General features: G+C 35.3%; 2 protein-coding genes and 1 long non-coding RNA gene across 3 annotated transcripts in view; 1 reads left to right on the forward strand and 2 right to left on the reverse strand.

Moving 5' to 3' along the window:
* Window positions 1–3,438: 3,438 nt before the first annotated feature.
* On the forward strand, window positions 3,439–4,644 carry LOC138700148 (putative nuclease HARBI1). Its single transcript, XM_069826530.1, has 3 exons — window positions 3,439–3,654; window positions 3,785–3,993; window positions 4,141–4,644. The coding sequence occupies exons 1-3, from the start codon at window positions 3,454–3,456 to the stop codon at window positions 4,451–4,453; spliced, it is 723 nt and encodes a 240-aa protein (XP_069682631.1). The 5' UTR covers window positions 3,439–3,453; the 3' UTR covers window positions 4,454–4,644.
* A 5-nt stretch (window positions 4,645–4,649) lies between these two features.
* Window positions 4,650–7,792, reverse strand: LOC138700149 (uncharacterized). The gene is made up of 3 exons (XM_069826531.1): window positions 7,620–7,792; window positions 7,285–7,498; window positions 4,650–6,727 (listed from the first exon to the last, which is right to left on the reverse strand). The coding sequence occupies exons 2-3, from the start codon at window positions 7,412–7,414 to the stop codon at window positions 6,402–6,404; spliced, it is 456 nt and encodes a 151-aa protein (XP_069682632.1). The 5' UTR covers window positions 7,415–7,498; window positions 7,620–7,792; the 3' UTR covers window positions 4,650–6,401.
* A 2,671-nt stretch (window positions 7,793–10,463) lies between these two features.
* LOC138700541 (uncharacterized) overlaps window positions 10,464–24,930 on the reverse strand; it is a 76,644-nt gene continuing 62,177 nt past the window's right edge. Inside the window, exon 3 of the long non-coding RNA XR_011332381.1 lies at window positions 10,464–11,004. This is a non-coding gene — a long non-coding RNA (uncharacterized lncRNA). The remainder of the gene's footprint in view (window positions 11,005–24,930) is intronic.

Below are 24,930 nucleotides of genomic sequence, written 5' to 3' on the forward strand. Positions count from 1 at the left end.
CGAGCGCAGAAGGAAGTAGAGTCACAGTCTAATATATACAGTCACGAAGCTCAATACGTAGTAAATATGCAAACATTAGGTAGTTGCTCACCACTAGGATCGCTAATATCGCCTCATTACAGGAAATGCAAAATAGTACCGTCACAGTCTATTGTTTCTAGCACCCTCAAAACTCAAGCTTCGTGACTGTATATAGTAGACTGTGGTAGAGTAGACACTTCTTCAATATTATTTATTTATGGAAGCTCTGTGCTCTATCCCAACGAGTTACAAATTATAACCACAGTCTAATATATACAGTAGCGCAACTTCAACACTTTTTTTGCTAACATTCACGACAATAGCGCTCATGCGGCAGGCAAGGCACTGGTTATAGGGTTGATACAGCCAGGGGCCTGTTTCACAATGTTTACAAGCATTTTAATTTGTAAACTTTGCTTGTAGATTGTAAACTTCTGTTTCACAATCTTTGTTTGTAATGTTGAACTTTACAAAGGAAATAAAATCTTTACAAATTAAATTTTGCTCACTTTACAAGCATTCTGTTTCACAATGAAGGGTAATTTTACAAACGTGTAAACTTTACTTGTAAAGTTAGCACATTTTTCGACAATAGCTCTGAGATGTGTAAAGTTTGATATTGCAACAAATTCTGAATAAATACAATACAGATATATTTATTAAATTAATTTTTTAGTAACTGGGTAATATTAAGAATTAAACTAGAGCAGTTTTAATGTTATTAAGTAGTTCTAATGACTCAGACGAAGATATTGAATTTAGGCCTAATCAAACAAAGACGTATGCGTAAAATTTTCCGGCCAAGAATTAATAATACGTTCGTATCATTGTATGAATTTAATGAAAGGTTTCGAATGAGCCCCGCGCTATATTTCACAATACCGCATGTGTATTTATATACGAAGACTGTATTTAATAAATAATCCCACTTAAAAAAAGAAGTTCCCTGCACCAAAAATAAATTAATTAAATAATACAATAACGACACTGAAGTCGTTTCGAGTCCCGTTTCGCTGTGGAATCTCTCCTCCAAGATATGGGACATCACATCCAAAATGGAAAAGTGGTGCCCTAACCTCAAAGCGAGAACTGTATTCATTTGCATTGGTTTAATATACTAGCTGTCAGTCCTGTCAGTTCCGTGCGTTAGTAGATAAGCACGGAATTTCTAAGTTATGTGTGCAAAAGTGCCCATAGGGTAATTGATGTTGTTAAAAGAGTTAAATTCGAGACAGGTTTTTGATAATAAATACAATAAATAAATATTATTAAATTGATTTTTGAGTAAGTGGATAATATTAAGAATTAAACTAAAACAGTTATTATGTTATTAAGGAGTTCTAATGACTCAGCCGAAGATATTGAATTTAGGCCTAATCAAACGAAGACGTATACATAAAATTCTCCGGGCAAGAATTAATAACACGTTCGTATCATTGTATAAATTTAATGAAAGGTTTCGAATGAGTCCCGTGCTATACTTCAGAATACCGCTTAAGTATTTATATACGAAGATTTTATTTAATAAATACTCGAACTTAATAAACAAGTTCCCTGCACCAAAAATAAATAATTCAATATTGCAATAGCGACACTACTTACGCGGTATTCTGAAGTCGTTTCGAGTCCCGTTCGCTGGAATCTCACCTACCTACAAGATATGGGACATCATATCCAACATCCAAAAGAGAAAAGTGATGCCCTAACCTCAAAGCGAGAACTGTATTGTTTTACATTGGATGCATACTAGCTGTCAGTTCCGTGGGTTAGCAGATAAGCACGGAATTTCTAAGATATCAGTGTGCAAAAGTGCCCACAGGGTAGTTGATGTTGTTAAAAAGACTTAAATTCGGGGCAGGTTTTTGATCACCAAAATGTTATATACTATAGCACAGAATTTTTATGCTGCTGATGGGATCATTAATATTTGAGAGTTTAGGAATGCAACATTAATAAATACTGATCGATCAACACAAACAATTAACCTGATTTTGTGTTTAGACATCGTAATTATTTTATCAATTGCATATGTGTACGTGGACCAACTCTGTTATTTACTTATTTAACTGAATTTTATGCTAACTTTGGTCATTTAAGTAATAGAATTATTGGTATACTCGACCATCACATCACATGAAACTCCATTGTCGCCAATATATAAAAATCTAAATACTTTTAATTTTTTTAACAATACTTTATATTTTCTGTTGGTGAAATATGAATCAGCAAGCTTAGAATAATCTATTTTAGTACAAAATATAAACATATGTATCGACAGTAGTAAAAATACAGCGATTTTAGCTCTGCTCCTTAGCGATTTTAGTAAACTGTCGTTGGCGATATTGTGTAACCAATAATGCGTGTTTGTAAATTTCGGAGAAACTGCAGTTAGTGTCCAAAGACGTTGTAGTTATATATCTAGACACACAATTGGCGCTGGTGTCATGTACAAAGTTGAAACCTCTCGCGCAGGTTCGCGCGACGCCACGTTTGGGGAGCACGAATTATTGTTTCTATAAAGGGAGAAACTGCACTTAGGCCGGTATTCATAGTCGAGATAAGTCATACTTATATATAAGTCGAACTTAAATCTCGTCTCAATTGCAGATTTCGGTCCAAATAAGTCGTACTTATTATAAGTCGTTCTTATTTTATAAGCTTTACTTTACAAAGTCTGACTTCATGAAGTTGAACTTATTGCAATTCATAGTGACTCAAGTGCGACTTACGTTATGAAATAAGTTAGACTTTATCAAGTCAAGGGAACCCCTGACTTATGTCAGTTTTAGCCTAAAAATGGATAACGAGTTTGAAGAAATGATTGAAGAAGTCAATGAATTGCAAGAAATTCGTGCTCCAAAGCGTTATTTGAGAAACGTCATGAACCCCTTTGAATTTTATAATGACATTGAATTCAAGAGGAGGTTTCGTTTTCACAAAAGGACGGTTTTGGATTTAATTCTTCCGAAAATAGAGAGAACTCTTGCAAAACCTAACCAGCGAGGTTTGCCAGTTCCTCCAGTTTTACAACTTCTCATTTGCTTGCGATTTTATGCCACCGGAAGCTTTCAGGTAAGTTTCATTTTATTAAAATTAATATAGCCATAACTGCAACATGTGAGGTATTCAATATATGGGTGGGGTTAGATTCCATTAATGTGCATGAAATTTGATTATTAGTAAGGTTAAATTTCCTGATCCAGTCAATTTAAATTAAACTATTAAGCATTAATAAAATTAATACAAAACAAAGCCTTCTTGTTCTTATAATGAAACTAAAATAAATTGCCAAATGTAAGGAGTTGACACTACTTTTTATATTACTTATAGATCGTCATTGGTGATCTCTGTTCACTTTCACAATCGACAGTCTCAAGGGTAGTGAACAGGGTATCAAGGATTCTAGCATTACACATACGCCATCACATAAGAATGCCATTACCGCAGCAAGAGAAAGCAACGAATCGTTTACGTTTTGAAGAACTGGGAAGGGGTGGTAATCCCAACAACCCTGTTATACCTAGTGTGGACGGTGCTATTGACTGCACGCATGTCCGTCTTTGCCACACAAAATTTGGAGACCACGCGGAATCATTTCGAAACCGGAAAAACTATTTCTCCTTGAATGTACAGGTAAAAATAATATTATTAGACTATATAACTCAACACTTTTTTAAGACAGCACACTCATTTCCAGTACATTCTTAACTAAGAAATCGCAGTCTTCATTTATTTTATATCGCTATTGTATGTTGCTGTTTAGGCTGTTGCCGGACCTGAAGGTCAATTCTTGGACATTGTATCCAGCTGGGCTGGAAGTGAGCACGACAGTCGAATATTCCAGAACTCTCGGCTCTATGTCCGTTACGTTCAAGGAGAGTTTACCGGTTGTTTACTAGGGGACGCAGGGTACTCTTGCCAGAGAATTCTGCTTACTCCCTTGTTAAATCCTGTCACTCCAGCTGACCACAGGTATTTAATATATGGACATGGGCTATGTAATGGGAAGTACAGGAGAGACCTGCTATTCTCATTGACTATCTATGTTTATATCCAACTTTCTTGTTGAACACCTACTGTATGTTTATGTCTAACTTATATATTAATTGAAATTTATAGGTACAACAGAGCCCACAAAAGGACGAGATGTGTAGTGGAGAGAATGTTTGGAGTATGGAAGAAGAGATTTCCTTGTCTTTCGGTTGGTCTAAGAAACAAACTCGAGAATGCCCCAAATATAATTGTTGCCTGTGCAGTGCTTCACAATTTGAGTTTGGAGATAAACGACAACTTACCAGAAGATGACCCAGATATAATGATTCTCCCATACGAACCTGTGCCTGTTGCACCACCTGTACAGCAACCGGGAGGTTTGGCTTTCAGGAGGGAACTGATTAACAGAGTGTTCAGGAGGCATGATGATGAAATGTAAATACATTTCACAATTAGTTTTCATATTGAGGCAATTCCATTCGTAACGGAATCACCCATTGTATTTTACTGAAGTAAAATATTTATTCATTTATGTACTTTATGAAAACATTTGAAATTGAGACGTTCTGTAACTTATACAGTACAATAAATATTGTGAAGTTTGAAACAATAACTGATTAAATTGCCCGATTACTACAATCTCAGAAATTCCAATTTAAAGGAGTTTATAAATAACAAAATTGTTCAATAATTGCCTACGTAATTCCAGAGGCGTGGCGTACATGTGACCAGTGTTACCATCACTAAACAAAATAGGTTTATTGAAGTTTTTACTACTTCTAATAATTCATTAACATTATTTGAATATAATACAAAAGGACACTACTTTCGCTGGCCGTTGTTCAGTAGACTGTGTGCGACATTGCGACATCAATGCCGAACATTGTTAACGGCAAGGGACAGTGGAACAAGCAACTCGATGGAGGGCATTGACCCCTGCAGACAGTGCTGCTAGCTCGGCAACAAACATTTCGAAGTGCGCAGAAACCAAGTGCTTCTGCCGGTCATATTGGAGTGGGGATAAAGTCATTTGGCTTGAATCTGTGGTAGAGTGCAGATCGGCTCTTGGGAAGTACGGTTTACTCTAGATAATGTAATGTATCATTGTATTCATACTACGTTAGCGTATTTCAGGTCAATCTTAAAGTGTAAGGTGTCCTACCTCTCTGTCCCGCCTTTCGTTATCAGTTACGGGGCGTCACAATATGTCATGCACTAAACTGAAATGGAAATGCTATGGTATAGTCTCTTTCGCCCTTTAAAAGCAAGCAGAGTAGAGTAAATGTAACGCATACTGGGGTCCTGTTACCACTCAGCTTGACGGTAAATGCGCAAGCACACCACAGACCAGGGAATCTAATTAATGCAGCACATATTATTCAGTGACTCTGTTAGCATTCTGTTTTACATTACATTGTCAGATTTCGGTGAGTTGGTGTCAATGTATTACCATTATAAAAAAAATATCAGCGTCGGGATCTTCTTCCAGTAGGCCTAACTGTGAGTGTAATTGTGCAGTCAAGAATCTTTTAAAACACTTTCGGTTCACGCTCTTTCGTGAAAAAAAGTAATAATTGTAAATAAAGACAAGCCCACACCTGTTACGAATAATTTAAAATTAAAAGCATCTTGTGGATATGATCGACATTTCAATGTGGTACACATACTACCCTTGCCTATATTGATGTAGAAGATTGTGTGCATCGACAAACTGGAATTTCTAGTGTTTTTAATTCTGAGAGGTATACAAACTTCGCAGAAATGTTTATGAAAAAAACTTTTCAGACCTTTATGCAAAACTATGGACCTACCAGCGGGATACTCAAGGGCAGAATAGACTATTTGGACTATCCCTAATGTTAATAGAAAAACCTCTTCTCTTGAACACGAAAGAAGGGACGGCAATACCCATGCAATACCCACACCACGCCACTGGTTGTTACGAATTGTAATTGTGTACTTTGACATAAAACAATTAATAGGTTATAGAAGTAACGTTAAATAATAAACAAGGAATGTTAAATTAAAAAGTGATTTTGCTGTTGTGAATAATAATAATAATAATAATAATAATAATAATAATAATAATAATAATAATAATAATAATAATAATAATAATAATAATATAGTAATAATAATAATAAAGATAAAGGGTCTAGTTAATTGTGACCGGATGACTTCATATAAATATGATTGGACAGTTTTATTTATTAATAAACAATAACTATCTTCAATTTTAAAGATACATATTTACGTTATGATTTTTTAAATGATAGCACGTATTATTATTATTATTATTATTATTATTATTATTATTATTATTATTATTATTATTACTACTACTACTATTATTATTACTAATGAAATCGCTTGCACATTATGCCTAGCTATGTCAACCTTTGAGCTTTAGCTAGCTCAATATCTATCAGCTGTTCTTTCTTCTTGGCCACACGCAACATAATTTCTGCAGTTTCCAGTTCTAATTTTGTCTTCTTTATTTCTAACTGCAATAATGCAGCGCTTTGATCCTTGAAAACTACATTTCTGTGCTTTCTTGTTTGAACCCTTGGAGCTGCTGCTTCTATTGATGCTGTTGGAGTTGCCATCTCTGCTGTTTCAGTTTCAGCTTCAACCGAGTTGGCTGGACCAGCAGTGGAAGGAGATACGTCCTCGGAAGGCTTTGTTGCGAGTTGTACTTCCTCTGCGAACATAACTGTAATGTAAACAACATCTCAACTCACTCATTATGTTCTGTAGAATATTCTTCTTCATTCTATCACTGTTGGATCTAGTTACCTGTTTTTTTCAGTTGGTTATTTAAAGACGCTGTATCAAATACTGGTTTATTTAACGTCGATGGGATTGGTGATAGCGAGATGGTATTTTGCAAGATGAACCGAGGATTTTCCATAGATTTTTTACATTTGCCTCACAGTTGGGGAAAACCTTGGAAAAACCCAATCACATAGTCAGTCCAAGAGGGATTCGAACCCACGTAGCAGCGCAACTCCGGATCAGAAGGCAAGCTGACTGAGCTATGCCAGTGGCCTAGTTATCTGTTACTGGTTCAATTCAAGTAAATATAATTGAATAATTTTTTTATTATAAATAATAACTAGTTTCCATTCTAAAGATACATATTTACGCTACGACATTTTTTTTAATTATAGCCCAACCGCTTTTTGCTGCTTAACACTATCTTCCATCTTTTCATCAAAGATGAATAGGCTAAGAAGCAAATTAAATGTTAAATAGATATTCACTGCTTACCTTCTAGTTCACTCTCCAGCATATCGGAGTCAATAGCTCCCGGAATGTGGACCATTATATGCGGTGATATTTGGGCCACAGTTGGATCAATGTCCTCCACAATTACTGGTGGACCACCCCCTGTAGCCATTGCTGCCTGACGTTCTTTCGTCAAAACATTACGCTGATGGCATTTTATATTCGCCCATAGTTTCCTCAGTTGTTTTTCATTTCTCTAGAATCATTATAACGAAATTACAATAAAATTCCCAACTCCGCATAAAATAACTTCATAATTTATTTATTTATAATAATATACTTTATTCAAAGAAAATATTGTAGGAAGGTGTACTTACATGTTCGACAATATTTATGGACGAATTAAATTCCTCAGTAATCTTCACCCAACATTCGTATTTTTGTCTTGAAGATACTGAATCTGTCTTCTTATTCTCTAAGATCGTGGAATATTTAAGGATAATTTCTTTTAATACTTCTTTTTCTAGAGAAGTAAAATGTTTACTTTTTCTCTTCCCTTCCATTTCAACTTTAACCTACAGACGCTATGTATAATGTACAAATTCGGAGACAAAAGAAAAACGAAATTGGAGACAAAAGAAAAACGAAATTCGAGACAAAGGAAGAACGACCGTCTGATTTACATTGTTGTGACAATGGCCTTGCAATTTCTCATACCAATAAGTTCGACTTATTTATATACACATAAGTTACACTTATTGAATGAAACTTAACAAAGTACGACTTATTAGCCGACTATGAATACCGTAATCATATAAGTTAAGATTTTCCAATAAGTATAACTTAACAAAGTCAAACTTATTGAACAAATAAGTCACTGACTATGAATACCGGCCTTAATGTCCCGCAAGAAATTTTTCAAGTCCAATGATGGGACACTGCGCATGCGCAAAACACAGACAAGTAAAGGAGCTACCACACAATAGATAAAGCTAGTGCTCTAAGGCCGGTATTCATAGTCGAGATGTCATTTTTTTTATTGGGTTATTTTACGACGCTGTATCAACATCTAAATTATTTAGCGTCTGAATGATATGAAGGTGATAATGCCGGTGAAATGAGTCCGGGGTCCAGCACCGAAAGTTACCCAGCATTTACTCGTATTGGGTTGAGGGAAAACCCCGGAAAAAATCTCAACCAGGTAACTTGCCCCGACCGGGATTCGAACCCGGGCCATCTGGTTTCGCAGTCAGACGCGCTGACCGTTACTCCACAGGCGTGGACGAGATCCCCCCCCCGTGGACGAGAGATAAGTCATACTTATATATAAGTCGAACTTAAATCTCGTCTCAATTGCAGATTTCGGTCCATATAAGTCGTACTTATTATAAGTCGTGTTTATTTTATAAGCTTTACTTTACAAAGTCTGACTTCATGAAGTTGAACTTATTGCAATTCATAGTGACTCAAGTGAGACTTATGTTATGAAATAAGTTAAACTTTATCAAGTCAAGTCAAGGGAACCCCTGACTTATGTCAGTTTTAACCTAAAAATTAATAACGTATATAATGAACTGGCCAAGGAAATTATTGAAATGCAGGAAATTTGCGCCCAAAAGCGTTACTTGCGAAGCATCATGGGTCGCTTTGAATTTTATAATGATCTTGAATTCAAAAGGTTTCTTTTTGCAAAAGGTTTTGGAATCAGTACTTCCGAAAGTGGGAAGAACTCTTGCAAAACCGAGATAGCGAGTTTGCCATTTTTTCTAGATTACTACTTCTTGTTCGCTTGAGATTTTATGCCATGGAAAATTTTGAAATAAGTTTAATGTTCTTAAAATATAGCCATAACCGTAGTCTATAAAGTCTATAAATATATCAGTTATTTGTCGGCCTAGGTAGCATAGTTGGAATAGCGGTGGCCTTCTGTGCTCGAGATTGCGGGTTCGATCCCGGCCTAGGTCGATGGCATTTAAGTGTGTTTAAATGTGACAGGCTCATGCCAGTACATTTAGTGGCATGTAAAAGAACTCCTGCGTGAAAAAATTACGGCACATCGGTGGTGCTGCAGTTGTAAGCGTCGTTAAATAAACCATAATTTAATTTATATGAGGTATTCAATATATCGGTGAGGTTAGGTTTCTTTAATATACATGAAATTTCAGTGTTAGTAAGATTAAACACCCTTATCCAGTCAATTTAAATTAAATTATTATGTGTTAATAAAATGAATTTAAAACAAAACCTTCTTGCTGTCATACTTACTTACAATTGGCTTTAAGAGAATGCGGAAGTTCATTGCCGCCCTCACATAAGCCCGACATCGGTCCCTATCCTGAGCAAAATTAATTCAGTCTCTAGCATCATATCCCAACTCCCTGAAATCCATTTTAATATTATCCTCCCAACTAGGTCTTTTTCCCCCAGATCTCCCAACTAACACTCTATACGCATTTCTGGATACCATACGTGTTACAGCCCTGCCCAGGCGACGCTGATATAACCTCTGCAGTTGCGAGTGTCGTTAACTAAACCGTAATTTAAAAATTTTAAATTTTTGTCTTTTTATGAATAAAGAATCCTGTTCCAAATTGGTGTTAGGCCATTCTCATCTAAACTAACCCCCTGTACTCCCAGAAAGTCTATTCTATATCTAGCTAGTTTTTTTTTTTTTTTTTTGCTACCAATGTCCTGTTGTGTAAAGACTGGTCCATTCGAAGTACCAAATTCCATAATCTTACTCCTTTGCCAAAGGATCGATCTCATTTCGAGACTTATGTTGGGGTTTCGTAACAAGCTCTTTTTTACTGTGATGGATTGTTAGTCCTTCGCCCAACCCTCAAGCTGGAGGACCACCCCTTATCGGCTGTCCACGACTGCTTATTCAATATATTCGCAGCTACCCTTCCCGGTGGTTCATTGCTTCAAACGAGCGTAGAGCTCACCAAACATGCAACCACAGTAACCAATTAAGTTTTCTTACTGTCATAATGAAAGTAAATAAATTGTCAAATGTAAGCAGTTGTGGAAATTTATAGGTACAATAGAGCCTACAAAAGGACGAGAATTAATGTAGTGGAGAGAATGTTTGAGGTACGGAAGGTAAGATTCCCTTATCTGTCGGTTGGTTTAAAAAACAAACTCGACAATGCCCCAAATATAATTTATTGTTGTCTGTGCAGTGCTTCACAATTTGAGTTCGGAGAAAATAACAACTTACCAGAAGATGATCCAAACGTAATGACTCTTCCATATGAATCTGTGCCTGTTGCATCATCTGCACAGCAATCTTCGGTTTGGCTTTCAGGGAGAACTGATTAACATAGTGTTTAGGAGGTATGATGATAAAATGTAAATGAATTTCACAATTAGTTTTAATGTATTTCACTGAAGCAAAATATTTATTCTTTTATGTGATTTACCAAAACATTTAAAATTTAGATGATTTGTAATATCAACAATGAATACTATGAAGTTTTATACAATAACCGATTGAAGTAATTTATCTGGATTTCATTATGGACAAGCGGTATTTGTTTGTGAGCTCCTGATTTCAGTTGCATTATTGACGTGTAAAAATAATAATAAATTCCTTCAAAACTACATTCCTGCGCTTTCTTGTGTGATCCGCTTATGCTGCTGGAGCTGTCGTAGCTGTTGTTTGAGCTGCAATTGAGTTGGATGGACCAGCAGTAGAGGGGGATACGTCATTGGAAGGATTTGGTGCAATACTTGATCCCTCTACTTCCTCTGCAAACACAACTGCAATGTAAACAATATGTACACTTTGTCAACTGGCTAATTATGTAGAATTTATTCTTCCTCATTCTATCACTTGTTAGGTATAGCCTAGATCATATATACTAACAGATAGCTCTTTTATATAGGCTTTAGGGTTTGCAGTCGAGGCCGGCTTGATGTAGTTCAATAATCGTCAACAGATGGCACAATGACCAACACCATCACGAGCGTTGCTTACGAGATTATACAAGCTGGCGCATAGAGCTTGAAAAACGAGTCTGAAGTGGTTCCCTCGTAATGCCAATTCCGCCGCTCGGAGCGCTGTTCTGCCCTATATATTCATAGCAGAACACTTAAAAGACATTGACATTTGGGACATTTAAAGGACTCATCATTGCTTATTAAATGCTTCGTACAATATTTTATGGACAATAGACGTAATTTGCAAACGTCTACTTCTCAATTATATTACAATAAAAGGCTGTCATTCTTGATATTAAAACATATTACATATAAACTGAGGGACTGTCTGCTCTGTACTTCAGTTCATACACCAAACATTTCCGGAAATAAATTAACTTGACACCTTACATATACGCACTATAGCCTACCCTTTTCACCTAATATTATTAATATTGTTATTAAATAAGATATTGCAACTAATTAAGGTACTGCATTATCTTTAATTTCCTTGAATTCATAATTACGCATTTGCAAGAATGCCTAACTTTTCCCTCTCTTTTTAAAAAAAATACGGACGTCACAATAACTGAGAAGTATAATTATTGCGCGATTTTTTCTTGCAGTGGTGAAAACATTTCTATAGGCCTACTGATTAATCTATTGAGCATAGTAATAGTAAACGCTGTAGTATTTTAGTGCGTGTACGCCTACTTAGCTCTTGTAAAACGAAATTTTCACTTTCACTTTCAACGGAACACTCACTTATATTCAGCTCTTGTATCTTGCAGTAAATTATCCATTTGTGATCATCTTTCCAATATAACCTCCCATTGAAACGACCACTTAAAATCATGAGCTAGAATTTATTATTTTAAAAACATTTCCACGTACATACTGTGATAATTGTTATGAACCACAATACAAAAGACAACACTGTGAAATTGGATTAATTTACCAAGATCAACATCAATACCGGTAGTATAAAATCACATATAGGCCTAGGCTATATTATTTCATTACTTTATGGTATTAATTAGAAGGATTAATTTTGAAGAATTACAAATATGCTGAAATAATTTATGACACCTCTTATAGAAATGTAAAAATATGTATGTACATTTTGAAACAATGGGTATAGCACCACTTGAAAATATTGAGCATTTTAACAGTAACTTGTAAATTGTTCCATCACGTTGTCTATAGTGTTCATTTATTGTAGCACTTTTAGAACGAACGTGGTTCACATACATAAGAAGAAATGACGATGGAATGAGTCGAACACATACAGTTTTCTTTAATTTTTAGCAAAAGATGAAGTTGAATATATACTGTTACTTCATATCCTAACATAAGTAGAGTTGCCACCATAGATGTAACACTTGAAATGAATATAAAATAAATTAATGTATTGGTAATGATACAAGAATAAAAAGAAATTAGGCTAGACATAACCTCACACAATTACAAACACATGCTAAAACAAAAAAAAAAAAAACAAAAAACAAAAAAAAAACTTTACTTATCCGTTTATAATAAAACTAGATATTCCAGATATAATTTGTTTCACACGATAACCACCTCAGCCTATTTCGGCAGCAGCCATTATTAGTTACAGTTTGAGGTGCATTACCTAATCTCATACTAACCTTGTTAAGTTCTCTAACCTAATTCACTGATAATTACGTAACAATACACAGGTCTAAAATACAGACAAATACATATTAATTACCTGAAGATAATTCATTACTTTTGTCGGTATTTTCTAAAAGAGAAAGGGAAAACAGTAACAACATTATCTTCAATGTTTACATCACGTCATTCACATTTTCATTAGGCCTATATCAGTAATACTTGGTAAGTGAAACAATGCATTAAATTATTTTACATTTCGGGTCACATCATTCGAGAGTCGGAAAATGCAATTGGCCACTTTTAACATAGCATTGCTTGTTATATGAGAGAACTCTGACATTTACCTTAACCTATAAAGATACGACCTGTTGGTACCGAGTTCTTCACATAGCAAAACACAGACAATTTTCGAATATAACTTAGCTGAACAAACTTCAAATAACACTGTAATATGCTTGGCATATTTATAATATTCGTACTCAATCAGTAATGCACAATTAATCGAACTATTTTCACGATGCACAATGCTTTGTAATGGTAATATTCATCATTTCATAGGGCAGAGAGGCGAACCTAGCGGCAGAAATTGTCATGACTCACAGAGACCTACTTTCGATCGTGCTATGCGCCAGCTTGTGTAATCCCGTAAGCAACGATCACGAGACACGAACTCTAAATCGATTATTTCTTGTTTACGAGATAATCTCGGTATGTACTGTCGACAACTGATGACCATGGATAAATATTATTGGCCTATATGACCTTGGCAACTTGGCAAGTTCGGATCACAGACAAGTTGGGAACGAGGCAGCTATTTATAGTTGTCACGTGGGCGAAGCGAAGAGATAAGATAAAGTACGCCTTTGTATTGAATATACTTCAGAATCTCTGCCAGGCAAAGCAATATGTAGACCATGTTGTAATCGTACCGTATCGGGCGGCAATAATATGATTCGTTATCTCTTCTGTTTTTATATATTTGTCGTGAATATTATTTATATTATCAACTGAGTGTATAACATAATTTATCCGTTAATTGTTATTTTATTAATGATAAATCCAAAGAACAATGGAAAATAAGGGACTGAAAAATAAATGAAATAAGAGAATTTGACGTTCATGATTATAATGTTGTCGGAGTTTTATTATACTTTACTTTGAATTATTTTAACTTGCACCACAAAAGCGTATGAAAATTAATGTTAACATTACCTATTTAGTTATGATAGTAGTATATTGGAAAATTTGTGCATATAGCCTGATTACAATATATAAATAATACTATCCTAACCTAAGCAATAGTAGTGTTGTTTAATTCATACATGTTCGTATAATTATACAAACACAAGAATAATCTAGTTTGCAGCCTGTGATGTCTCGTTTACAGTATTATATAATATACATATTACGATATTTACTAGGTACTTTAACAATATATAGTTAATAATATTATATAGTATACAGGCCTAATCCATTACCAAGGAATACCCCTTCCCTCACATTTTCAATACTGTTTACCTCAAAAGGCCTTCACACCTTATTAGACACTGGATTAAAATAGTCATGTTGATGTAGGCCTACAACATTACATTTTTTTGTCACTACTCCTGATCCCATTCTAACAGTTTCAGGTTTTGTAATTTGTAACAATACTATCAATACTGATGGGTCATTCCCTAGTGACACACATAACATTTTCGAAGTAACTATGATCGTCACAGGCAGTGGCGTGCATTAGGGTAGGCTCTTCATGTTTGCATGCTACATAGATATACAACTTACAATATCTCGAACATATTGATAATTTGATATAATTTTAGTGAGTTCTGACATCAAACCAGAGCAGCAGCCAGAAGGAGGGTAAGAAAACAGAAACTTCCGGAAACTAATGATAAAATAAATTGGTAATTAAATAAATCATACCTTATTTACTTAAAGGTGAACTCCATTCTGCGTTCCTTTTTAGAAAACTCCTCAATGACATCGCTGTGGAATGTAGGGGATTTTCAGATTTCTTTCAGCTTTTTCTTCTCAATGGACATCAAGGCTAAACTGCTTAATCTTTCTTGCCCTTGAGTTGATCTTTGAAGTGATTTAATCCGCTTAAGGGCAGAAAATGACCTCTCAGCAGATGCAGATGTGCTTGGTATGGTCAAAACCAGTAGGGTCAATTTGTACAATTCGACAAATTCTGTGTGGAGTTGTTTTGATTTTAAATGTGTCACCAGTTCATGAGGGTATTTTCCACGAAACTCTTCCATTGAATATAGGACTGTCAATTCATTTTTTAGACGAACTATATCAAACACTGCACTGTGCTTTACATTCAGCGCATCCAGGGCGGAATTAGGAAAATTTAATTTATAAGACTGAAATTTGTTTGGATCAAGCAATGAAATAAATTCCAACTGAGGGAGATTTCCAAACATATCTGTAATATGGTTTGTCACATTGTCTATTTTTTCAAAAAATATTCTCCTGTATTTTATGACATCATTTTCCAGGCATTTTCTTTTTCATTACAAACATCACTCCATAATGCATCAAATCTGTATCTCTCATGTAGAACAATACGTTTTGTTTCATTAACCTTTTCTACACAATACAGAATATCCAAATGCTTCGTTTGAAGAATGTTGTACAGAATGTCAATGTATGCATAGATCTTTGATAACACATTTAGAAGAAATTTGGTCTCAAACTCTGAAAGGAAAGACAAATATCCACGCGCAAGAGCAACAGTTTCACTTTCCCAGTCTGATGAGTTGTTGAGTATATTTTTAAAAAAGTCCACCAGCAATTTACGGTTCTCCTTTACAATATTGACTATTCTGGAAGAGAAATTTCATCTTGTGGGTGCATTTCTTTTATTTAAATTAAAAATTAATCTATCGTATTAAATCACTTCAGGTACCGGTAACTTATATATTTAAACACAGTATTGATAACTTTAGTTTTGTAGTGATTTTTACTGGTCCTAATATGTTATGATGTCATTTTGATATTTTCATAAAGTCATTCGGTTTATATCATTCACTGTATTAATAACACCTTAATCAACATATCACATCAGGTTATCATGCTACTTAAAACAGAAGATATTTAAATTTATGTAGCTTCTTAAGTAATTGAATAACAAGTTAATCACAGGTAGTTTAACTTAATTCCAATTGAAAAACGAAATTTATTGCATGTTATCACCTATCAAATAATTTATATATGGCTTATTTATAATATAGTAATAACACATAAGAAAAAGAACAGTAGGCCTAGGCCTAATTATAACATGACATCAAAATGTTCATAAATGAATTGTTAGTTTCATTTCTAATTATTTTAATAGACATGAACATAATATGAAATATACAGTATATTCCCTCCAGCTAATTTCTTATATGTTAGAAAATAAACCCACTGCATATTTCAAGTAATTAGTTACTGTACTTTGTGTCATTGAAATCCGACATTGATATAATTTTGATACAAATTCAGATATATTTCAACTTATAACATCACTGCGTAATTAAAATAAAGTGGAATTTTTACATAAATTGAGACTACACTATAATGTGTTAAAATATTTGTGTATCAGTACCGGTAGTAATATTTTATACAACACAGTTACAGTTAAGTCAGGTCATCATTAGATTCTATATTATGGAGGTTGTGTTGCATCTGAAGCTACACCACACAAGATTAAAAAGTCAGGTTAAAAAAATAATTTTAGGCTTAATAATTATGGTATAAGTTACTGGTACTGCTTAATTTTCAGTGAAGAAAGTTATAATATATACTTTTGAAAAATATCCAAGTTTAACATGAATAATAAACAATGTTACATGTACTACAGTGAATGAAACTTACTTTATGTTAATTTCATCCCTTTGTTTCACTGATTCACAAACAAATTTTAGTCATGAACGTACTGATGGATAAGGTACTGGTAATGCTTAATTTCCAGTGAAGTAAAGTTATAATATACTTTTGAAAATATGCAAGTTTAACATGAATAATAAACAATGTTACATGTACTGCAGTGAATGAAACTTATTTTATGTTAATTTACTCTCTTCCTTCACTGGTTCACCAACAAATCATGGAAGTACTGATGGATAAGGTGGTTTCGCCTGACATTATATTCTGCTACATTTCGGTGGTTGTTAGCTGCTTGAGGGAAGTTATGCACAGCATTAATGGCATCCAACTGGTCATCAGTAACAGGAGGTATATTTTCATTCTCATTCCAAGCTATATTGTGTAAAATAGCTGTTGCCGCAATTAGACTTTGAATTCTGTCGAATTTTAGTCTGATTCCAGTAGCTAAAACAGGAAATCTTTCTTTTCTATACCCCATAGCTCTCTCTGCTGGACTTTTAGTCCTTATGATGGCCTCCTGAAAAAGTTGTTCCTCTGGCGTGTGTGTAATTGTCTGTGGTGTAATGAGATAATTTTGTACAGCATATCCACTCTCTCCAACTAGAATGGCTGCACAAAATTCTCCATCTTTAAATCGCCTCTTAATTATTGAAGAATTAAAAATATGTGAGTCATGAGATGAGCCTGGCCACCTAGCCACAATGTCTCGAATCAACAAGGAAGAATCAGACACAGTTTGCACATTAATTGAAAAAAAAATATTCTTTCGATTTCTGCATATCCTCCACCTGGTGATTGTATTTTCACATGTGTTCAATCAATTGCACTTATATAGTTAGGAAAACGCCAAATCGTATAACATCCGTGCTTAACCCTTGCCGTTCCTTTAGGTGTTGTTGGCATGTTGATATAACGCTGTGACAAATGTCCTATAGCTGTAGAAAATTTTGCAAGGACTGAGAGAACAGAGAATGGAATTAGAGTACAGAGAGTGGATTGAGAGGACAGAGAATGATCTGAGAGTACAGAGAGTGAACTGAGAGAAGATAGTGGACTGAGAGGACAGAGAGGAGCCTGGGAGGATAGATAGAGCACTGTGGGATAGGGAGTAAGCTAAGAGAACAGAGGGAACAGAGACTGAACTGAGTGACAAGAAGGTGGAGAGCGAGGATGGTGAGTGGACTGAGAGGACAGAGAGTAGACGGAGGGGACAGAGAGTAGACTGAGAGGAAAGGAAGTGGACTGAGAGGACAGGAAGTGGACAGAGATTACAGAGAGTGAATTGAGAGCACAGAGAGTAGACTGAGGGGCAGAGAATGGAATGAAGGGACAGAGTGGACGGAGATGACAGTGAGACGACTCAGACAACAGTGTGTAGCCTGAGAGGATAGGGAGTGGACTGAGAGGATAGGGAATGAACAAGAGGAGTGGGAATGAGCTAAGAGAACAGAGAGTGAACTGAGAGAAAAGAGAGTGGACACAGAGAATGTTGAGTATATTGAGGAACAGAGCGTGAACTGAGAGGAGAGAGAAGCGGCAGAGATTACAGAGAGTGAATTGAGAGTACATTGTGTGGATTGAAAGAACGGAAAGTGATACAAAGAAAACTGAGAGGATGGAGTGAGCTGAGGAGAAAAATAGTGAACTGAGAAGACGCAGATTGGATCGAGAGGAGAGAGAGAGGACTGAGGTAATAGGAAAGGGAAAGAAAACAGAGTGGACCGGTATCAAAGGGAGAGTACCGGTACTGAAATTACAGTGAGTGAGCACATAGAGGACAGAGAGGAAAGAATTCTGACTCGCAGTTTCCCCAGTTCACTCTCAGTCTTCTCTCTATCCTCTCAGTCCACTCTCTGTCCTCTCTGTACACTCAATCCACTCTCAGTTTTTCACCCCACTCTGTTCTCTCAGTCTACTCTCTGTCACCTGAGTCCATATTCTGTATTCTCTCTCCTCTCAGATTACTCTCTGTCCTCTCGATCCACATTCTGTCTCCTCTCTGTTCTCTCAGTCCACTCTCTGTCCCTTCCCTGTTCTCTCAGATCACTCTATGTCCTATCAGTCCACTCTTTGTATTCTCACTCCACTCTTTGTCTTCTCAGTCCATTCTCTATCCTCTCAGTCCACTCTCTGTCTTCACTCTGTCCTCTGAGTCCACACTCTGTGCTCTCAGTACACTCTCTGTTCTTTCAGTCAACTATATCCTCTCTGTCCACTCTCTCTTCTCTCAGTTAATTCTCTGTTTAGATTTTTCCTGCAATTCTTTATTCCTATAATAAGCAATTATTCATTTTCAGGGCTCGAACTCGGGAAGTAATTCCGTCATTGGGTTAAAACTACAGACTGTAATGTGGCGGAAGATTTGCATTGTGGGTACAAGTTTTTAGTTTTTCCTGAAATTTTTTATTCCGTTAATAAAAAATTATAAATTTTCGGGGCTCGAACTCAGAGAATAATACCGTCATTGGGTTCAAACTACAGGCTGTAACTTGGCGGAAGATGTGCATTGTGTATACAAGTTTAGATTTTTCCTGCAATTTTTTATGTCTCTAATGAAGAATTATAAGTTTTCGTTGGCTCAAACCCAGGAAATAATGCCGTCACTGGGTCCAAACTACAGACTGTAATTTGGCGGAAGTCGAGCAGTGTGTATACAAATTTTTAGATTTTTCCTGGAAATTGTTATGCCTCTAATAAACAATTATAGCCTACACTTTCGGTATTGGAACTCAGGAAATATTGCCGTCACTTTGTCCAAAGAAGAGACTGTAATTTGGCGGAAGATGTGCATTGTCTATACAAGTTTTTAGATTTTTCCTGCAATTTTTTATGTCTCTAATAAAGAATTATAAATTTTTCGGAGCTCAAACCCAGGATATAATGCCATCACTGAATCCAAACTACAGACTGTAATTTCGCGGAAGTGGAGCATTGCGTGTACATGTTTTTGGATATTTTCTGTAATTTTTTTTATACCTATAGTGATGAATTATATATTTTCGGGGCTCGAATTCGGCCTTAATTGGTTCCTATGGTGGCGGTTCCATAGTTGAACAGTTCCTACTACAAATACAATATTTGTAATAAGACAGCAGTATTTTACATTCTTTGCGCGTCTTGTACTTTCTGCTCGACCTGCATTAGGTTTTTATCAGGAGGAAGATTGGCATAAGTAACAATTTTCGTTACAGTGGAGGCAGATGAGATAAGGTTGGTAGCGTAAAAAGCGCTAGAAATATGTTGGCACTCCTTCAGATGTTACAGCATAGCGGGACAAATACTGCAGTTGAGCCTAAATGGTAGTGGCGTATACTGGTTAAAGGGTTTGGGCTACCACTGACCCTATTATTACGCAAAATATATTTTAAAATCCCTATAATAAAATTCCTTACATATTTATGTGAATTCCAGAAGTCTTGATTGGGACGAAAATACGTTGATGACTTCGTCCTTGAAATTACAGTTGGGCCACTTGCAAAGTTTCTGTAGAAATGACTTTTCAATGGATATTAGTGACAAACCGTATAAACGTTCTTGTGTATGAATTGATCTACAGTAGGATTTTATTCTCTTCAACGCAGAAAATTTTCTTTCTACCGATGCTGACGTAGCTGGTATTGTCACAATTAATGTGCCAATTTAAGGACTTCAGGAATAACTTGGGTCAGCTGGTTTTCATATATGGCAGATAATATTTCATGGATAGGTTTGTTCGAAAAATCAAAGACTTTTGCTGAATATATTACACTTAATTCATTTTTCAAAAGTACTTGATCAAAGTGACTGTTATAGGACTGAAATAATTTGTTTAGTGCCTCATTCGGGAAGTTTTCTCTATAAGCAGAAAATTTTTGAGAATCTAAAAGATGTGTGAACTGAAGCTTTCCATAATCAGAAAATCTGTCAGTAATTTCCATGTGCATACGATCTAGTATGCTGTAGTACAGCTGCCTGTATTTCAATTCATCATCTCCTTTTCTTCGCTTTAATGTTGGTTCCATTGTATTGACTGAAGAATTTTCATTTTCCATATTACTCCATATGGAGGGAAACCCACTACGTCTGAACTCGGATATAGTATTTTTTTTTACTTTGATACCTCTTGCAAGTAGTATGCTATTGTCTAGACTTTTTGTCTGAAGAATATTGTAGAGCACATCTGTATGTGCGAACACTCTAGCATAGACTTCAAGAAGAAATATATTCTGAAACTGTGTGAAAAAATTCAAATATCCTTGAGCCTGCACATTTACAGCATCATCCCAGTTTTCTTCAGAGTCATTACAAATGATATTTTTAAAGAAAGCAGTCCGTTTTTCTCTGTATTCCTTTACTGTATTTACAAGCCGAGATGTAAAATTCAATCTAGTTGGTGCTACTTTTGGGATTTCTTGTTCATAAATTCCTTGAGTTTTCTGATCTTTTAGGAGATAATGAGAAAAATGCAACTAAGCCCGACAGTGTTTTGAAAAAAAAAAATGCGGCATTCTGGAATGGATGAAGTAGTTTGTTGCAAAACTAAATTGAGAACATGGCTGTAACAATGGACAATTAGTGCTTGAGGATACTTTCCTTGAACTTTTGTTTTTAAGGCATTAATATTTCCCGCCATAACTGAAGCACCATCGTATGTCTGTGCAATTAACTTATTGCCGACATTGTATTCTGCTATAACACCTTCCACATGCTGAAACAAAGCAGCAGCAGTTTTGTCCGAACTGACATTTGTGAATCCTATAAACCGTTCTTGAACATTGGCAGTACTGTCGACGTATCTTAAAACAGTGGACAATTGACTCTGATTAGAGCAGTCACTTGTTTCATCAACAACAATGGCCACAAAAGGTTTTATGTTCTTTATAATAACCCCACTTATAGCAAATATTAAGTCATTCTGAATTGCGAGAGAAGTACCACGAAATACTGTTGAACTCTCAATATGATTGGCCAGTAAATGGTCAAATTCACTTAAGGAACTTAAATATTCAATATAATTTCCTACATTGTCTGATTCCACACTCTCGTTATGACCCCGAAAAGCCAATTCTTGTTTTCCTAGAAAGCAGACTGCGTTAATAAGATGCAGTAAAATCTCCCGATTTTTTTTTCACAAGAGCATTGTGTTGGTTGATGTGTAGAGCTTTTTGCTTATCTAGCTGTAAATCAATTCTTGTCTTCCCAAAGTTTGCAAAGTTCATGCTACTACAAATATGAGCTTTTGATTTGTCGTATTCTAGGACTGCCGTTCGAAGGGAGTTCATATTAGAAAACCCCTCTTTTGACCACACATTAGTTTCGCAGCTAAATAACAAACATGGCCAGCAAAATAGTTTAGACAGTTTAGAAGTACCACACAACCAATTCGACTTACCATATGATGTTGAAGTGAAATGGCGTGTATACTCACGCTATTTTTCTTTTACGTCCATGGACAAATTTAACTCAGGAGTTGGTCTTTCCATTTTCACAATTTCAACTTCCTCGTTGTATGTACGACGGTTAAAAGGCACTTTTAATAAACCTTCTATTACACAGTCATTTTCAACACAAACCTCTCCAGAAACTTGTTCTGCCATATTTTTCACAATATCACTTAATTGGGAAATTAAAAACTTAATAATTCACAATTAATATAACTCTTAGACACTCGAACAAATCACAGATTTAAAATAATGCACTGCAAGAACACAATCACATTCATGAGCTAGCGTGCTAAGCATATTGCTGCTTCGCGCCTTCGAAGAAACCGATCACGAGAGCGGTAACTCGCCCGGCCTACATTGCACGATGGAAACAGAAGGGCGAGGGGGGGACAGGACAGCGTGCGCGATACAGTCACAGGCTACCTTACGTAGCAAGCGGTTTCTCCAGCGATGCCGCCTTGACAACTTGTTTCATTTCGAGAGCAGAGAGCGCATATAAATCTAACAATTACTTTAATTTTAATTGCTATGGTAAAACTAATAATACAAAATTATTACATTATGTTATATTATAAACTTTTTCTTTTGTAATGTCCTTGGGCTACCGCCGGAAGCCCCGGTAGTCCGCAAAATACGCCCCTGCTAAATGGAGTCCCTTAGCTGATTTTGTAAAGTTCGTCAGACTTTAGAAACTAATAAAATAGCATTGTGAAACACAGTTTACAAGCATTTGTAATCTTTTACTTGTTATTTGTAAATTGTTAACTTGTAATTTGTAAGGATTGTGAAACGGGCCCCAGCACGTGCTTTAAAGTTATACGAGATGTTATAATAACGTTTTAATCATGCGTCGGAATAAAGGCAATGTGTGCAATGACGAAAATTGCAGTAACAACAAGTTTAAATCTCCGAATTTGTCGTTCTTCAGATTCCCTAAAGACCAAGAGAAAATCATAACTCAGTCATAACCTGTAATCCACGCTGTAGGTAGCCTACGTATTGTGTTGTATAAAACATTTATTAGTTATCAGTTACCTATTTGTATGTCAGGAAGGAGAGTATCAATTAAAAAAAAGTAAATACCTGTTACAGTATATTATTATTTTGCAGAGATCAGGTGTAAATGTGTAACCATTCCGATTTTGGATAATGTATCTACAGTTTTTAATGCAAGTAATTCCATAATTTTTGTATTCGTGTTTTTTTTATATTTTTCAAAAGTTGAATGTTATATTGCATTCAAGTAGGGATTATGGTGTTAATTTTTCAAGAATTCATTGCGTATTATAATCCTTTTGCAAAATATTCATTTCTTGAATAAATCCAGATTGTGTCGATAAATTTCTGATGTGTTGGTGTAGATTCATGTGGCAGAAGTATTAGATTCTCAAGAAATAAAAGAGCATTTTTAAATTTTATATAAAAAGCAATCTTTTGTGTAATAATTTGCATGACTGTTATTCATGTTAATTTTACATTACCAGTGGTTATTTGAGCCGTTCAGAGCAGAAGTGGTATAAATCAAAATTAGGTAATGAGTTTTAAAGTAAAAATTCTGTCAAATACAGCGCAAAGTAGCAATTAACATATCCTTCGTGCTATTCACTGGCTACTAATAGTTTAAATAAATTCAATATTAACTGTTACTTTGCGCTGTATTTTACAGAATGTTTACTTTAACCCTCATTACCCATTTTTGACTTACACCACTTCTGCTCTGAAAATAAAATTAGGCCTACATTTTCTGAGTTAATTGAAGTTACAATTTTTTCAACAAAATTGTGTATTCATTTGTTCTCACCCACGTCATAATAACAGTAAGTGCATGTAAATTACGTATTATATAGGTAGGGTAAGTTAAAATTAAGCTTATGTGTGAAAACTGAAAATGCAATGTAAAATGCGGTAAACTTTTCATAAAAATTTAAACCATAACATCAGCACTATTAGCGACTCAAAATAATAATAAAAATATGAAAAAAATAATGAACTTCATAAATTAATGTCTGTCAAATTAAGGTTTAAATCTTCCCTTTTCTTATTTTTAAGTTTACCTCAGCGGCCGAGTTTACCCCAATTTGCGGTATGGAAAATAGTTAATATGTAAGGAAATAGGGAGAGGAGTTCACCACGTGATGTACCCTACGAGATATGCCCTACAATTTTGACTCGTCTCACAGGAAATATAGAGTTCCAATGGTTTATAAATATATTTGGGAATGAATTGAATTAACCGTCCACGTACAAACAATTATATTATTTGAAACCATGATACGTGATCAGGGCCATGATTCAGTTGTAAGGAGCGGAAAGAATTACGTTTATTCCCAGCTTCTGAAACTTGTAGATTAACTGCGTGTGAAATTCTTCTAGGATTCTAAATTAAAATTAATAAGAACCATATACACTTACTGTATAGCATAAAAATATAAAATAAATTACGCAAAACCCGTTTTCTGATGTGTTATGTCGTGTTACGGCCGACTTGATGTGCTCGCTTCGCTTCTCTTTTACCGGCCTTGAAAATTCATTTTGATCCTGTGTTAAAGCTGTAATCGAGAAAATGTGAAATTCCCGCCAGATGGCACTAACTCCCAAGCTTCACTGAGGAATGTGTGTATGGTTTCTTGTAAGTTTATAATTAGTGATATTGCGCTTATTTCTACTGGTATGTGAGTTTATTGTGATATGATTCAAAATTACGTATTTTTGTGTACTATTGTGTACTTCGAATTGAAAAAAGAGTGAAGGAGCAATATCATTCCACGAATTTCCGAGTGACAGGGAAAGATGATTATATTTCGTGACCATAATATTGCACGAAATGGAAATA

The sequence above is a fragment of the Periplaneta americana genome, chromosome 5 (assembly GCF_040183065.1).
Source record: "Periplaneta americana isolate PAMFEO1 chromosome 5, P.americana_PAMFEO1_priV1, whole genome shotgun sequence".
NCBI lineage: Eukaryota > Metazoa > Arthropoda > Insecta > Blattodea > Blattidae > Periplaneta > Periplaneta americana.